We start from the raw sequence: 17,215 nt of genomic DNA on the forward strand, positions 1-17,215 counted from the left end.
AATTAGTCTTTTTATTCGTGAAAATGGGTCTATTTAGTTTTTTTTTCTACTTTTAGTTTCTTTCCAATTAATTTATTATTTTTGAAAATATAAGGATTAGTTAGGTCATTTTTAAGTGTAGAGGGATTAAATGAGTTTATTTTTAAAAGTAGAGGATATAGTAGAGAGCATTTCTGATAAGAGAGAGTAAAAGAAAAAAAAGAGAAAAGTAGAGGAATTAATTTAGGTATTATACCAATGTTAGACCATAGGAATTTAAATGAACACTCCCTCCAAAAGAATAAAATAATGAGATTTGATTTATATTAAAAAAAAAAAAAACAGAGATCACCAATGGAAAAAATTATTTGATAATTTTAATAATGATTCAACTAAAAAATTATATGTAGATTTTTTTGCAGAATAAAAATATCTAATCCAAACGGTAAGATATCTGATTTCAAAAAAACTCACTCTTAACAATCCGATGAATCTTAATTTGGTAAAATCCTAATTTCATAACTTGTAATATCTTTTAATGCCCAGAGTTATCGTTTGACACTTCTCAGCTTTAATTTGTTTTTCTTTTGTAGTCTTACATATCTATTTTTGGTGAAAATAGTTTTTTTTTAATCTCTTTTTGTTTTTGCTTCTAGTTTGTAGTTATTCGGTCCCGTTTTTGTATCATGTACAATTTTTTCGTTAATAAATTGTGGTTTATCGATCTTTATATATATATATATATATATTTGACTGACTTATGAGAGATCAAGTATTATACTCTGTTGCATTTGTTGAAACGGCTTGTCAATATTATTAAAAATAACAAAAATAAAAATATTTAAATCCAAACTAAAAAAAATATATTCAAAAATCAAAAAGCCAGAGAGCAGTTCGCTATATATATATATTTATATATGCAACTGATCACGTGAACTCGTTAGCTTTGTTATATTTATTTTGCTCAAAAGTCAAAAACTATATATCATATATACTTTTTGTTAGTATTTTGTTTTTGGATAAAGACATACTAAATAAATAAATAAATATATATATATATATGTGATTGTTCACGTGAACAAGTTAGCTTTGGACAGAGAAAGAGAGAAAAGAGAAAGAAAAGTCTCCAACTCCATAGATTTCACATGCCATGCCACCACCAAGACCACCCATATGTGTTCCCTGTTACATGTCTTCCCATTCTTTTCTTTTTGTTTTTATTTTCCTTGTTCTTTTTGCAGACTTCATAGACTGACCTGCAGATAAGAAAAGTGAAGTCCTTGTCTCCAGGACAAACCAAACCTTCACATTAACCAATATATATATATGTGTGTGTGTACAGTAGTGATTCTAATTATATACAAATAAACAGAGAATGCAATGCAGGGAGTTGTTGAAGAAGAACAATGGAAATGGAAAATAGAAGGAGAAATCTTGATGGATGATTAGGATTACAGTCTGACCTTTGTTTTTTATTCATTGCATATGATCAATCAGTGTGCCAAAACCCAAAAAGCATAGAAAAGTAAAAGGAAGGGGGCCATGAAAAGTAAGCCAGCATCTTTCACTGTCTCAGGCTTTTGGTTTTGTCTGTGGGGTGGGAATCCAAGAAGTAGAAACTTGAGGGCAAATTCTCATGGGTCCCCTTCACCTCCACCTTCACCTTCACCTTCACCTTCACCTTACTCTCTGTTTTTGACCACCAACTTTTGCCTTGCAGCTCCCAAAACAATGCAATGCCTATCAACTTTGCTAGTTAGCTTGTGTTTTATTTTTTCTTTTCACACAAAAGGTATCATTTTTCTAAGTTCTAGTTCTTCTTTTTGGGTTTCTAGCAAAGATTTTTTAAGTTGTAGGTGATGAAAATGTCTTAGGAATTCTAATCAACCAGTGAAGTGAGAGAATGGTAAGTAGTTCCTAAAGGACAAGACATAGTATCAAGATGTGAGCAGTTATGAGTGTGAGGCAGAGAGATAGAGAAAGATAAGGTACCTACCTAGACAAAAGACACCATTTTTAATGTTTTTGAGAGGTGTCTTATTGGCAACAAGATTGTTAATGGTTAGTCATATATATATATAACTGAGAGGGCCAGAGAAGTGAGCTACACTCCAACTTTTTCACAAAACACTGTTTGGATGGAGAAGTAAAGATAAAGATGAGAGTGTGTTATGCTGTGTGGTCTGTGAGGGGTCCATTCCATGCAAGACTGATCAAAAGGTCCAATCTTTTCTATCCATCTTCCCCCAAATTCAGGGCAGTATGTAAGTAGTAGCAGTACATAGCCTAGAGAGAAAGAGAAAAAGAGAGAGAGAGAGAGAGAGAAGGGAAGAGCTCTAAAAAAGAGTGCAAAAGGGTGTTTTGGTAATTGTGATGAAGGAGAAGGCAGAAGGTAAAGCAGCAGATCCAGCTATCTATGCATTTACATCAACCACACCAACCCAGAAGAGATCCTTTTTCTTCTTCACTGTTTGGTGATAAATTTTCTAGTCCCCTCCCCTCCCAAAAGAGTTTTTTTGAGGCTTTGTTGAAGAACAATCCAGTGATGAAGGATTGACACAAAGAGTTTTGTGTGTGTGTGTGTGTGGGCTTTGTTGGGAAGAAAAGGATTTCTCCCTCAGGCTTCTTCTCCTTCCCATCTCTATTAATGTGACTGCTGTAAAACTGTACAAATGGCATAATACTGTAAGTAAAACTCATCTCTTCCTTAGAAAGGAAGAGAAGAGAGAACCATATCCTTGTTTTTCTCTACAAACATCCTTGTGGGTTCTAAGTTCAAGTTTGGAGTCTCCAAATCTGGGGTTGTTCTTGCAGTTCTTGAGGAGGAAATGAGGAAGCATGGTTGGCAGCTGCCTTACCATCCTCTTCAGGTATGTTTTTCCTTTTGTTTTTTCCTATTTTGTCTATTTTTTTATTTACTAAAAATGAGTTTTTTTTTTGCTTTTGGGGTGGTTTGGTTTGAAGGTGGTGGCTGTTGCTGTTTTTCTGGCACTTGGTTTTGCTTTCTATGTGTTCTTTGTGCCATTTGTGGGGAGGAAGCTTGTGGAGTATGTGGTCATGGGGGTTTATACTCCTCTGGTGAGTTTATCATTTCAGAAGCTTTTTTTTTTTGTTTTTCTGATTTTGATTTCTGTTTCTGCTGAGATCTGTCTGCTGATGTGCTTCTTCCTCTTTTTCTTGCATAAATTGGAGCTGCATTGTGATCTATGTGCCCCAATTGAATCTATGTAGGATGAAAACCATATTTGCTTGAGGATTTCTTTGATTCATGCTTGAAATAGTTTGTTTTGTCATATGGTGGTTTTTCTTCAGCATCTTGCCTATTTTTCAAATGTCTGAATTTTGGGGAAGAAGACTAAATTTGGTCCTCATCACTGTGGTAATTAGTTTTTCAATAGGTCTAATGATGAAATCGAGCAATGTCGTCTATGAACTGAAAGATAACATTGCCCAATTGTTATTCTTTGTTCTGTCGATAACACTGTCTTATTCATGCTTGAAATAATTTGTTTTGTCTTGCTGGTTTTACTTCAGCATCTTGCCTATTTTTCAAATGTCTGAATTTTGGGGAAGAAGACTAAATTTGGTACTCATCACTGTGGTAATTATTTTCTCAATAGGCCTAGTGATGAAATCGAGCAATGTCGTCTATGAACTGGAAGATAACATTGCCCGATTGTTTTTCCTTTGTTCTGCGATAACATTGTCTGATCCTCTAATTTATTCTACAATGTAGGGTAAAGTTGCTCAGATAATTCAATCCTAAGTTCAAATAAGGAATGTGTTTTCAAACAGTAACATCTATATTAGATTGTTCGTCAAGAAACTTGACTGTTTTGTCAAAGATTTTGTTCGACTTTGAATTTAAGAAAGGTAAGCAGTATGTGGATTTTGAGTCACTGATTTGAAAAGGATAGTTCTCTCATGGTAAGGAATGAAAAAGAGTGATAAGATTGAGTGTCAAAGATGGTGACATTTTGTAAATTGTGACGCTGAAGAACCATTCAGCAAGAAAACTTGAAACTTGTTGAAGAGCCCTACAATTTCAATTATGGTGCCATCTTCGTGTAAAAGGGATGATGGTGTTGTATAGCTTTTCTTAAGATTTTTAGCTTTTTAGATTTTTCAAAAATTTGATTGTTATATTCAAGAATATGATTTAAGCTTTTGTGTCAATCTTGTGGGTTGTAGAACCAATAACTCATTCAAAGAACAACCATTTTATCCTGTCTTTAATTTACCGCCTGGCAATTTGAGAATAGTTAAATGATGCGAGTATGCATACATGTGTGTATAATGAAATAGCCTTACATGAAAGTAATTTGCTACTTCGAGTGAAATCGATGTTGAAAGGTTCTTCGGTATGTCTTTTCAGGTTACATGTGTCTTCTGTTTGTATATTTGGTGTGCTGCGACAGATCCCGGAGACCCAGGGGTGTTCAAATCTAAGAAATATCTTAATATAGACGATGACCGAAAACAAACTCACTTAAAGGAATCAGAAGGATGTGCAATCAGGAAAGAGCATTCTACGGAAGTGGGAGACGATCCAGTCACCAAGGGCATCGATGCAGATGTGTCTGAACAAGTACCCGAGAAAGTCGAGACGAAAAATCCGTCTTGCTGTAAATTCACTTTATTAGCTGTTCTATTTGGCTGGTGTCATCTTCCTTTCCTTTGTCGACGACATGATTCACATGACCAGTCTTCTGAACAACAAATGAGTGAAGAGGGCATGTTTTACTGCAGTTTATGTGAAGTTGAGGTACATTCAATACACTATATAGGAAACTTTCTCTCTTTCAGTATTGTGAGTTCCTTTTTTTTTGGAATTTTGTAGGTTTTGAAGTATAGCAAGCACTGTAGAGTTTGCGACAAATGTGTTGATGGCTTTGATCATCACTGCAGGGTACAAACTTAAGTCTTGATCTTAAATCCTCACTTCTTACAGTATCTAACATCTTTTCGGTTTTGTAGTGGCTCAACAACTGTATAGGAAGACGGAATTATCGCCGGTTCTTCATCCTTATGGTTACCGCTCTTCTCTTGGTAAACATTAGACTCCATTGCCATTGTTTTACCGATGTTCTAGACAATGTGGTGAAGAAATCTAGGATGCATTTGGTTATCGATTGTTTTTAATTATTTTTGTCTGATTGTTAACAGATTCTTGTGGTTTATGCAGCTCATTCTACAGTGGTCGATAGGGATCCTTGTGTTGATTCTCTGTTTTCTTGAACGAAAGCAGTTCTCGATGGAGATCATGTCAAAGTTAGGCAGCAGCTTCTCGTTGGTTCCGTTTGTCGTTGTGGTGGTGAGCATATACTTCAATTTCCCGTTTACTTAAAATACTTATTGTCTATTCAGACAATAGCTATGTGAGTTCGTCTTTTCTAAAATAAAATAATAATGAAATCGTCTTGTTCTATCTTCAAATGACAAATGTTACCTGCCAAGTTGGAATTTAATTTAATTTCTGAACAATGAAGATTGTGTTTATTGGATCGAACGATGATCCTTTGTTCTCGGCAGGCTTCCTGCACCTTGCTAGCGATGATTGCCACGTTACCTCTGGCGCAACTCTTCTTCTTCCATGTTCTTCTAATTAAAAAGGTAAAGTATGATGATAAGTTTATTTGTCAGTAAAACAGAGATGAAAGGGATTCGAGATGACAATTCAACTGTTTTGATAAAAACAATCTATGTATCCATTGTATCAAGTCGGTTGTGAATGAATGGCAGGGAATAAGCACGTATGATTACATTGTCGCCTTAAGGGAGCAGGAACAGCCCGAGGGTGGGGGTCAGCAAAGTCCACAAATGTCTCAAGTGAGCTCATTCACTGGATTGAGCAGCGCCAGTTCCTTTAATGCGTTTCACCGTGGCGCATGGTGTACTCCGCCTCGGTTATTCCTCGAGGATCAGGTATTCAGTTTATCAGTGTATTTCTTCGTCTTCTTTGAATCCTGCTCGCAGAGAACTCCTAAACAGGATTACAAGGAACTTTATGTTTGCGATATGGCGCTTGAACATGTCTTTCCACATGAAATGAATAAAAGAAACCTTTATGTTCTTCAGTAATCATGTTTTCAATGCCTATGCAGTTTGATGTTATTCCACCCGAGATCGGCATGCCTGCTAATTTTGCTGCCAAGAAAATGATGGCCGAAGAATCAACAAAGAAAAGAAATGCCGGCACAGTAAAAATTAGTCCGTGGACTTTGGCGCGCCTTGATCCAGAAGAAGTATCGAAAGCAGCTGCACAGGCGAAGAGAAATTCAAAGATATTGCAGCCAGTTGTTAGGAGAGAGACGCCACTAGGACAAGACACAGACAGCTTTGGTAGTGGCAGTAGCAGGCAGTTTCCAAGGCCTGATGATCGGAGACGGGTGAACAAGAGAGGCAGGCCGCTGATGAACCTTCCAACTGAGCCACTTGCGAAAATATCGGCCAGTGCTACCGACAGTAATGGCAGTGACATTGGTCCGGGTGCATCCTCAAGTTTAGCCCCTCTGCAGCTTGAAGCTCGGAGTGCATTTCGAACAAGCCGGGCCATGTCTTCAACTGGAATTGTGGCTTCATCGCCTGATAGTAGCTTAGACTCACCCGACCTCCATCCATTTCGAGCTTCTTCCTCTGGAGCCGAAGAAGCCTTTGTGCTCACATCTCGTCCGTCTGTCAGTACCCCTGCACAGAAGGGGATTCAGCTCTCAAGATCTACCAGTGATGGGTATGACGCATCCGGGGGTGAAGACAGCGATCGAGTCCCATCAAAAATTGTGTACAAGCCATCGAATTGGAGTAACATGCTCTTCAACTCTGGCCGCAGTAGCCAGGCTGATGTTGCAAAGCCGTCTTCCTCCGGGGGAATGCAAACTAACATTAGGCCACTTTGATAAGTGGTGCCGAGGCAGTGCATGTTGGTATCTTATTTGATTAATTCTGAAAGCTGGCTATGAAATGCTGATTCTGTTGCGGCACACTTGTTTTGAAAGGCAAGTCTTCTACCGGGGACTTGCTAATCAGCGTCAGTTTCACCAGTTGAGATGGTTTTCTGACTGCAGCTACTAAAATCGTCGCAAGAGCATGCATGGGATCAAGCATGGAAAGCCGGATTTAAGGGTCTTGCAGAGAATGTCAAGAAAATAGCAATTCTTTGGATTGCTCTTTACCTATATGTCTCACTCACAGTTATTTGTGATCCTTTCACCTTTTCGTCTTTTTTTTTTTTCTCTTCTTTCGTTCCCTTCTTGTATTGGTAAACTCCCAGGTGTAACTGCTCATTGTTTCTCTTCTGTCAAAATTGGGAACCATTCTGCTTTGCTTTGACTAATGAATTTCAGAAGACTTGAATGAGAATTTCTACATCATAGGAAAAGGGACAAAGGAAAAGCTTTGCAAGAGCAGCTCTTTACATAGTTTTCTCTGCATTTCAAATTTTCTGTACATTACCCCTCAATTCTGCAGGTACAATTGCAAAGACATGACAAAGAGTGCCTTGCAGCTAGACATGCAGTGCCCCCTTATCATCTGGTTCCAGTTCAGTTTGGCAATCATACTCTGATTTGCAGCTTCTGTAAAACATGCAGCTGATGATTATATCGAGGACGATGAGCATTGAGTAAATGTACGAGATCGAAAAGGCTTCCCCGATGCTGGAAACATCAAGTCTGTGCAAAATCTGGTAAGGCTTCATGACTCTGTACTGAAACAATGCCTCAATGGCTGCCATGCTTAAATTTGCAGGCATTGCCAGAGTCATTGCACTTGCTGCCTTGCCACTGATCAACACACAGGCCTTGAGTGCAGGGAGGTAACCGCTGCAGTTCTCCACCGCTGAAACAATCGTTGCCAAGTTACAGACCACCATGACATTAGCGAGGACCACGGAGTAGAGGATAACACCGCCAACAGAGAAAGCAAATATGGCATTGCTCGAAGAAATCCCAAGAGCATCGATGATGTTGAATGCCAGGAACAAGACTGATAGAACAGCAGCATTGGCGGAGAGGATAATGAAGGAATTAAATACATGTGTTTGCAGTAGTGCCAAGTACACCCGGAGGGAAGATGAGAGTGGAGGTGGTGTAATTATCCGGCGAGGAAAGCAATGCACCATATGAACTATAGAGGCTTTAGCTAGTAAGCAGGAAGGTGAGGGTGAAAGGGAGGGTGAAGGTGAATGAGAAGATGGTTTGAATGATCTTAGCATTGAGTAACATAAAGAACTCGGACGAGGCAGGGAAGCCAGCGGCTTCAAAGAGCAAGCGGAGGCGAGAGGAGAGGTTTTGAAGAGCAGGGAATGAGGATGGTGCCAATGTTTCGTGTGAGGAGGGCAGAGGCGGAGACCGGGAGGACGAGGATGGCGGCAGTGGCGGTGAAGACGTGGTAGTTATGAAACAAGGCATTGATGGACCTTCTAATGATCTTGATGGCAAGCCCCATGGAATGAAATGGTGGAGGATTGAAGGGAGTTTGGGAGGTATTTGAATGTGAAAGAGCAGCCATGTTTGATGTACCTATAACATTATGTTTGGTCAAGAGATAGGGACCAATTTGGTCCCAGGTTGGTTGGGGAGGAGTTTTTGGGATGTGATCTTGTGAATGAATGAATGATATGCCAACTAACTAAATCAACTACTACTTCATATGGAAGGTGAACTTTCAGCCTGGTTTCCACCACTATTTCCTTGGATTTTTCTACACACTATTGATCTTATTTTGATCAAAGTTCTTTCTTTAAGAAAGAACAAACTACTTTGATTCTAAAGTAAGCCTATCTAGCACGGAAAAACAGCATCCTAATCTTTTATCAATGAATCTAAAAGTGAGCAGAATTATTAAAGCTTCTACTAAACTATTTCTATTATGCAGTAGGTGCATGATTACATCTTCCCTATAAGACCCTTTCTATTTTTTTTTTATTTGAGGTGGCATGCCACATGGGTCGAGCCTTTCTGGTAGGAAGTCAATTAGTTTGGTGAGCCCCCCACTATCTTTTTTTATATAAAAACATAACAACCCTCCCAGAGCACTAAGTGAAAAAAGATTCAACAAGAAATCAAGGCTTTATTCACGGTCTAGAAAAGAAGTAGGTTAAACTGGCAATCATATACCTTGCATGGATAAAGGACAACTACTCAGAAGAGATGTCTTAATATTTTGTGCTTGGTGTAGTGATGTGAACAGTTTAGAGCGAACAAAAGTTTGGAAATTGTGGTCCAGCAAAACAAATGACTTTGTAGTTTAGTGTCACAAGTGCAGCAGACTTAAAAATGCAAAAAGATAAGTTCTTATCAAACCAGTGTACTGACCTTGATAGAGCCTTTCAAGGGTATGCATTTGCACCATCAGAATGGCATTTGGGTCCTTGAGCATTCTTGAGGATAATAATCCACCCTGTGAAGATAGCAACTGAACTCAATTAATTACAGTTTGGAATGTTGTGTTGGAAGGAAAGCAAAGGCAGAGTCTCTTTGTTGGGTGGTCAATTCACCTGGTGGCGACCAGAGGTCCCTGCTTACTCATGGATAATACTCATGCAACGCAATGCCTTATCTAAACATTCAATGAACGGTAAAGAAAACAATGTTTTTTGGCCCCAGGAGCCACCGAGTTCATATTCTCTAGTTGCATGCAATCATAGAATTGTAGAGAAAAAAAACAATTGATAGTGAAGATACAAACCATTCTGTTGAATAGTGAGGTAGAAAGGGCACCAATAAATGTCAGCCTTCAATTTCAAGCAACATCTTTTCCTGAATTGGTAAGCATTGTCCTCGTTGACTGTCCTTAGCACCAACTTCAACTCTACTAATATTAAATTTTGCAGAATCTTTGATGCATTAACAAGTCATCTACCCTGCGAAATGGAAGTAGGTATATAGAATTTGGTTAGCTAATACTTCAAGCTCTGACAATATTGCAAACAAATATAACTTCATCCTGCAAAATATGTTAACCCACTCCTTTGACATGAAGATGAGCAGACCAATGAAATTTCCTTCTATTCATGATAGTTACTCTGTTTTTGAATAGACCAATTACCAACGCATGGAAGAAGAAAACTCATCCTGTCACTGTTCTGCAGTTGGAATGAATTTAAAGTAAGCAATCATAAATGTAATGAAACACTGACTCCTACATATTCAAAACAAAAATGTATTCACATAGTGATAAGACAATGCTAGCAATGAAAATTGAAGATTGCTCAACTTCAACAAAGATCCAGAGAGAAAAAAACATAAATTAAAGTGATCCATATAAAAATCACATAATCATGCCATTCTGACAATTGGATCTATAACATAGAATTAATTATATATAAAGGAATTCAACCTTTGTTCTGTAGTGGCCAATGAAGGATCTACACAGCAGTGGTAGTCTGGTAGGCACACCTCAGCAATAACCAACACTAATAAGAGAGGAAAGCAGATGGGTTGCCTGGCTTTGAATTAGAGAACATAATTGATTGGACCCACTTGACAGAAACAGATTGTCAAGGCTCACATACTGATGGTGATCACAACATAAGTTGTCCTAAATAACAAGGCTTTGCTAATATGATTCTCCTGTTAAAGCATCCCTTCAGTGTTTACTGAACACTGATTAAATATAAAGAACAAGCAGAGTTGCTTGAATATGCAAACTTCAATAGTCACCAAATAAGTCAAAATGCATCATGGTTGTGATTTTTAACAGTTATAAGAGTCGAAGATAAGAGTTCGACTTCTTAGCAGAAAATTTCAAACAATATATGTAAATAGACTTCCCATTCATTCTCTCCTGTCATGATTTCATTTGGACTTTGAACCAGATATGCACCTCTTAATGCAATCCGTTTTTAGAATAAGGCTCATGATCTCTTCATAATTGATACAACTCCTCGAAATCATGTAAGTTAGACCCCCAAATCATGATTAACCATTAAATATCATGTAAACTGCTGTCATACAACTGTATAACATTAAGATTGAGATTCCGGGGCATAAATATATTTAATCACGGATCATCAACAGAGTGACCAATGAAGCAGGAACTGTAACAAAAATTAACAGAAGAAAAGAAAGCTTTACTCTATTTACAGCGAGATCTGTAAGTATTTGATACATGCAAACAGTGCTTATATAAACAAGTATCCTAGATGGAAGAGCTTATTAAAATTTCCTGTAACAGGTAATAACATAGCATATTTAATTTACGTTGAGGAAGTTACCACAACGAAACCATTACGTCTCCAGAAGTGTTGTCACTGCTCACCTTCCAAAGTCATACACACAACAAACAGTAAGAAATTGAGCTTACAAGCCAATGTAGACTCAATAATGTCCTTGTTAAAATAAAAATCACACTGGCTGGAAAAATAATCATGATCAAAGGCTGCAGTTATCAGATGAGCTTACATTCATTAATCAAATGAACATATTCCCAAATCCACCCGTGACACACGCACAAACACAGAAAATAATTGGTTGGTTAATGCAATGATGAGTAGAAACAAAAACATTTTCATAATTATGCCTTCTCAATAATTTAATGCAACATATTTCCATGACTTCATAAATTCATCCAAGCTAAAGTGATGATGTGATGTCGTAAAGAAAGAAAGTTAAAACTGAAACCACCTCCACAACTGCTTTGCATACAATCATCACTGCCACCTTCTTTTTCTGACACTTTACAATATTTTACAGAACCATGGCATCCTAATAAGCAAGTAACACACATTCAGGATTTAATCTCCGGTTTGCATTCTACTTCTCATGAAGCCCTCCATGAAGACCAAGTTGGGATCAACAAACATGAAGAAGAAATTTCACAGGTAGGAACTAAATTGGTTTTCACAGTTGCAAGTGCTGAAGTTGGCCAGGACACTACTTAGGGAAATACAATCACATGAAAAAGAAGATATGAATTGGTATTTGCCTAACTCTCCATGAAGATTTTCATGTGCATTCCTTGGTGAAATAATTGAGAGATCTGCACAGATATTTTAAAATTTGAGGAGCAAGACAAGATACATGGTGTGCCTATCCTCTGCAGCAAACAAGACCCATAAAACTTTAATAGTCAGCGATTAAGCACAGCCCACCAACTCAGTGTGATGCAGTAAGTACTAAATACATAATATCACTTAGTATTCATTAACAATTCATATCAGATAGTACTGAAGCACGCGACCATCTCCTACGGACCATTTCTGATGGAATACAAATAATACAATCTTGAGAAATATAGCTGAAGGATACCTTCAAAGTTTAGACCATCAACATAGCTCAGAAAATAATTGCATCAGCCATATTTCTATCAATTATTCCATAAATCCACTTTGATAAGCACAAGGTAACTTTAAATGGTCAAATCATATGCGTAATTAAAGCCCATCATGTAGGCATTTCAAACCTTCCATTTATCAATTTCGCACAGAATGATTGACATTCAAGAGCCACAGCAAATAGTTCTTTGAAACAAAATCAGGACACTTGGAAGTGTATACACCCATCCCCTTCCGCGCATCCATATAGAGATGGCGTGGTTTATAATGGAGACAAAATCATGTTTTGCAATTTATAAGAGAATGAAGTCATTCATTAAGATGCTCCATCTCTCCTTTTGTCCCCCCTTTTTTTTAGTTTTCGCTCTTTTTCTTTTTTAGTTTTTGAATTCTACTTCATTTTACAAGTATAGTCTTGACCTGTTACATTGCGGTTGCTGCTATTTAATTGATTTTTGGCTAAATTTGACTGAGGATAGTCCTTAACAAGTGAAGATAATAGCTTCAGACAATCTGATAAGCCCCAACAAAAATAATCAATTGGTTATGAATTGGTAATGAAACAATCAAGATTTAGACTTGGCCAACATATAACATATGCTTGATTCTAACATTCAAGAAAAATTATTAAAAAAAAAAACTCCAGCCTCAAATAAGAAAAGTCAAGATATAAAGCCAGAAAAAAAAATATTTATTCTCTATTTTGTTGGAAACACATCAAGATAGTAGTTTTACAAGTATTCAAAAAGAATAATAAATAAATAAATAAATATACACATAAAAAAGCTGGCAATTAAACAGATTGTGAATTGAAAGAGTTACATATCACTCCTTAGAACAGTCAATTACCAACAAAACTAGTTTACACGAGATCATTTACCTCAAAATTTTGAATGGTCCCAAAGAGCACCAACCTGATTTACACCTTTGTACCATTCCAAATGGAATCCTTCACAGCGTAATGACATGACACAAGTAACACTCCAAACAGAAATGGTACAAAGTATATGATAAGAATTTGTTTTCAATTGTGAGATTCCACATAGAAATCGAAACAGAATAAAGCCAAGAGCATATCCATTTAATAGAAGTCGATGTAACAATCATAGTCTGGAAATAAACAATTCAAACAATAAAACCCGGGGAACTCCATCATAATTTATGAGAAAAAAAGACGAAATAGGTTATTCTTGAATGGTGTAAGAAGTACAGTATCAGTATTAACATAAAACTGCAGATCATATTGCAACTAAAGTATATGACAAGAATTTGTATACCAAAATTTCCTTTCGCTCCGAATTGGTATAATCAGGCTGCAGTTACAAGTATAATGAAGATTTCCAAGCTTTCCCGCTTAAAGAAGCCTTCACATTGCCGCCATAGATCCTGCTAAACATAATGCAAATAGATTAGCTAGTAAGTCTTAGTCCTCAGAAAGAACACAAAAGCAAAATGCTAAGTTAACAACTCACACTTTCTATCTCTTTCATTCTCCTACAACATGGCAATTGTCAATCGATGATGGCCATGGGTTGATCCAAAACCTTCTCAACCTCCTCGAGGCCATGAACATTGCCATTCAATAACTCCATCCTCGAGGATCGACAAGTGAAGTAAAAGACAGCACTCATCATTGAATCCACAAGCACTACAAACGAGTACATCACGATCAACAAAGGCCCCTCCCAAATCCGAGAAGATCCATCTCCATAGCTTAGTGTCTTCACTCGATGCTCAAACAATCCTTCAACGAACGCCATTCCAATCGTTGAGCCAAGAAACATCAACAGGCCGGCCTGCGTTTGCCCCTTGATCAAATGCACAGATCTGAGCAATGCCAGCGGGCCTGACAAGTCCTCCAAGACGGAGATCACGGTTGCGAGATTGCAGACGATGATGGTGTGAGCGTAGGCCATGGAGAAAGTCAAGAAAACGAGCATGGCCGGGTATGCGATGATCTCCGGAGGGTAACCGAGTACGGAGAAGGCATTGCAGACGAGGACAAGGATGGCGAGGAAGAGAGCGACGCATCCGGAAATGGCCGCGCAGACGCAGAGGTAGGTGAGGAAAAGTCGGCGCCAGATCCGGCGAAGGAGAGCGACGAACTCGGCGAGCAAGATGGGTCTGAAGGCGTAGATGGAGGCAACGGAGAAGGATATGGAGGAGCGAGCGAGAAGGAGGAGGGAGAGAAGCAAAGGGAAGCAGAAAAGGGAGGAGAGGACAGAGGACGAGAGATGGTGCGAGAGGTGTCTGATGGAATGCGTGAGAGGGAGGCCAGAGCGGAGGGCGAGGAGAGCAAGACGGCGGGAGAGGGCGGTGACGGCGGCGGTAGGGACGAGGGCGTTGGAGAGGAGCGCGGCGGAGACGGGGCAGATGAGGAAAGCGAGGATGGCGGTGAAAGCAGAGGGGTCGGCGCGGAGGACACGGATGGTTTCACGGAGGATCTCGAGGGCGTTCATCGGCGGGATGACGGTGGTGCCGGCGATGGAGTCGGAGGCCATCGGAGGAGGAGGGCGTGGTTGGAGGAAGGCGGAGGTCAGTGAGGGAGATGCGAAGCGAACGCCATGTGTTCGATGAAATGCGTGCGAGAAAGAGAGCGCTCGGGAGTGAGCACCCGCGCGCGCGCCGGAGAAGCAGCGCAAACGCACGAAGGAGTGCACTGCGTGATGGGCGTTTTGCAGTTGTACCCCCTGGAAAATGGGTAATTATAAAAAGGGGCTTTTGCAGGTGTACCCCTAAAAAATTTTAAAATTGCATATTTGCCCCTGAATAAAAGTTAATTGCATACATACCCTTGAATAATATACATAATTGCGATATACTCATCGGGGTTGCTAAATTAATGAAAAACCATCATTAGCAAACAACAAATATATAAAAATTATTATTATACTGCATTGCATATATACCCTCGAAAAAGCTAAGCTATGACAAGAGTTAGTTTTGGATCTTTTTAGATATCTTAATCCAAGTTATAACCATGAGTTAATCAAGGTTTGATTCTAGGGAATCTAACGAGTAATGGCGATATCCGCAATTACCTATATTTTTTTCAAGGGTATATATACAATTATGTTTTTTCGGAGGGTAAATATGCAATTATAGAACTTTTGAGGGGTTTATAACCAATTCTCTCTTATAAAAACAGATATTTATTTATTTATTTATATGGTCACTGAGAAGGAACCATGTTTAATTGTTTGTTTAAATTTTGGAGTATTTTATTTAATGATATTCTTTTCTATTTGTCTATTTTAACTAAATTATATAAATTTAAAAAATTAGTTAAAATTAATTGGTTATCTAAAATTTATAAAATTTATATTAAATTTTTAAAATTATATTTATTTAATATATATTTTAAAAGATATGTGGTTGAATTTAATTTATTAAAAATTATAACAGTACATAAATATAAATAGTAAATTTTTAAAAATTAATATTTAATACTTCACAAATATTTTAAATGGATGAATAAAAAACCAAAGATTTTAAATGAATAAATAAAAAAGATAAAAACCTCTAGAATGATATGAGTAAAAAAAAATTTAGAATGGATAATTAGTATTTTATTGGGGTATTGATGATAAATGTAATTAAAGAATTTTAGGGACAAACTATTAACCTGATGTTGTGACAGTGACTAGACTTTGATTTAAATTTATTACAAGAAAAGGTCAGTGAAGTCTTAATTTGATTGAATATTAATATATTATGGAATTTAATGGAATTCAAGCCATCTCAAGAGCCAAGACATAGATCTGAATTATTGAGCCACTAAATGGGTACAAATGGAAATCTCATGAGTGGGGACAAATTCTTTGTATCTAAAAAAAATATCACTTATTTTATATAAAGGACTTTCTCGGTGTACGTTTATAAATAAAAAATCAATAGATGTCTATTATCAGCAGTTGAGTTTTGATTTAATTGCGAACATCGATGAACAGTAATTACTATAATAATATATACAGTAATCACAGTTTGGAACAATGATTACTGTTTATCAATATCGTCCGTTGGATCTTAATCCAACGACTGATAATTAGATGTCTATAGATTTTTTATATATCAACATCTGTAGGAAATGTATTGTTTTTCATATATATATATATATATATATATATATATATTAAAATGGTATAATACCATAATTGGTCACTCTATTTTTCTCTCTTCCTTTTTGGTCCCTCTACTGAGAAATGCGATCCACTAATCCCTCTATTCTTGAAAATGACCCAATTTAGTCTCTCTACCTTTAATCTCTTCCCATCTAGTCCCTCTACTCTTAAAAAATACAGCCAATAATTGGCATATTTTAGAGTAGAAGGGATTAAGTAGAACCATTTTCAAGAGTAGAGGGACTACTTGGGAGCATTTCTGAGTAGAGGGACTAAAAGGGAAGAGAGAGAAAAGTAGAGGGACCAATTCAGGTATTATACCATATTAAAATACATATATATATATATATATAAGGTACACATTGATATTTACTGGTGTCTTAACTTTGAGACATTACACTGCATCCTTGCCAAAGACCATGAAATTCTGTCTCCATTTACAGATACATGGATTGGACTGCTGGATTTAATGGGAAAAACTGAGAAGGGTATAATGCTTTGGATAGAGATGGCAATTTGTACCCTACCGACGGGATATGCAGTGCAGTGCCCTGGGTCAAAGAGGGTATTACCCTCTTTGACCGGGGTCTGCACGGTAAGGGTAATACCTGTTAGTTTTTGAGCCGGACTGGGCTCGGGTGAGGGTATGCCCCACCCTACCCTGCACTTACCCCTTACCCTTACTCGTTGAAGAGGTCGAGTGAAAACCCTGCATCTGCATTCTTACCCTTTCATATATATATATATATATATATATAATTTTTTTATTAAACTAAACATTTACTCAATATCTATTTTTCATGGTGATTAATTTGAAAAATAATACTTCAAATTTTCTCTT

General features: G+C 37.5%; 2 protein-coding genes, 1 long non-coding RNA gene and 1 pseudogene across 5 annotated transcripts; 1 reads left to right on the forward strand and 3 right to left on the reverse strand.

Annotated features, from left to right (window-relative positions):
• Positions 1 to 2,489: 2,489 nt before the first annotated feature.
• On the forward strand, positions 2,490 to 7,312 carry LOC120274581 (probable protein S-acyltransferase 22). 2 transcript variants are annotated; one of them, XM_039281127.1, is made up of 10 exons: positions 2,490 to 2,664; positions 2,794 to 2,849; positions 2,944 to 3,057; positions 4,355 to 4,744; positions 4,820 to 4,888; positions 4,957 to 5,028; positions 5,165 to 5,293; positions 5,512 to 5,592; positions 5,722 to 5,904; positions 6,084 to 7,312. In XM_039281127.1, the coding sequence occupies exons 2-10, from the start codon at positions 2,808 to 2,810 to the stop codon at positions 6,873 to 6,875; spliced, it is 1,872 nt and encodes a 623-aa protein (XP_039137061.1). In that variant the 5' UTR covers positions 2,490 to 2,664; positions 2,794 to 2,807; the 3' UTR covers positions 6,876 to 7,312. The 2 variants fall into 2 exon arrangements, with proteins under 2 accessions (XP_039137061.1, XP_039137060.1); XM_039281126.1 differs by having other exon boundaries at positions 2,490 to 2,849.
• Positions 7,199 to 8,704, reverse strand: LOC120274582 (annotated as a pseudogene).
• A 599-nt stretch (positions 8,705 to 9,303) lies between these two features.
• LOC120274583 lies at positions 9,304 to 10,019 on the reverse strand. The gene is made up of 3 exons (XR_005540952.1): positions 9,946 to 10,019; positions 9,667 to 9,841; positions 9,304 to 9,378 (listed from the first exon to the last, which is right to left on the reverse strand). It is a non-coding gene; the product is annotated as an uncharacterized LOC120274583 (long non-coding RNA).
• Positions 10,020 to 13,304: 3,285 nt separating this feature from the next.
• On the reverse strand, positions 13,305 to 14,951 carry LOC120274476. 2 transcript variants are annotated; one of them, XM_039281018.1, is made up of 2 exons: positions 13,726 to 14,951; positions 13,305 to 13,642 (listed from the first exon to the last, which is right to left on the reverse strand). In XM_039281018.1, exon 1 carries the CDS (start codon positions 14,752 to 14,754, stop codon positions 13,765 to 13,767), a length of 990 nt encoding a protein of 329 aa, XP_039136952.1. In that variant the 5' UTR covers positions 14,755 to 14,951; the 3' UTR covers positions 13,305 to 13,642; positions 13,726 to 13,764. The 2 variants fall into 2 exon arrangements, with proteins under 2 accessions (XP_039136952.1, XP_039136951.1); XM_039281017.1 differs by having other exon boundaries at positions 13,305 to 13,639; positions 13,726 to 14,949.
• Positions 14,952 to 17,215: the final 2,264 nt, after the last annotated feature.

The sequence above is a fragment of the Dioscorea cayenensis genome, chromosome 13 (genome assembly GCF_009730915.1).
Source record: "Dioscorea cayenensis subsp. rotundata cultivar TDr96_F1 chromosome 13, TDr96_F1_v2_PseudoChromosome.rev07_lg8_w22 25.fasta, whole genome shotgun sequence".
Taxonomy (NCBI): Eukaryota; Viridiplantae; Streptophyta; class Magnoliopsida; order Dioscoreales; family Dioscoreaceae; genus Dioscorea; species Dioscorea cayenensis.

What these genes read in the sequence shown, in the direction of transcription:
- LOC120274581 (XM_039281126.1), top strand. Translation starts at nt 2,808, where the DNA reads ATGAGGAAGCATGGTTGGCAGCTGCCTTACCATCCTCTTCAG. An exon ending in ATGTTCTTCTAATTAAAAAG is followed by an intron (nt 5,593 to 5,721) that starts GTAAAGTATGAT and finishes AATGAATGGCAG; the next exon opens with GGAATAAGCACGTATGATTA. An exon ending in GGTTATTCCTCGAGGATCAG is followed by an intron (nt 5,905 to 6,083) that starts GTATTCAGTTTA and finishes ATGCCTATGCAG; the next exon opens with TTTGATGTTATTCCACCCGA.
- LOC120274476 (XM_039281018.1), bottom strand. Translation starts at nt 14,754, where the DNA reads ATGGCCTCCGACTCCATCGCCGGCACCACCGTCATCCCGCCGATGAAC.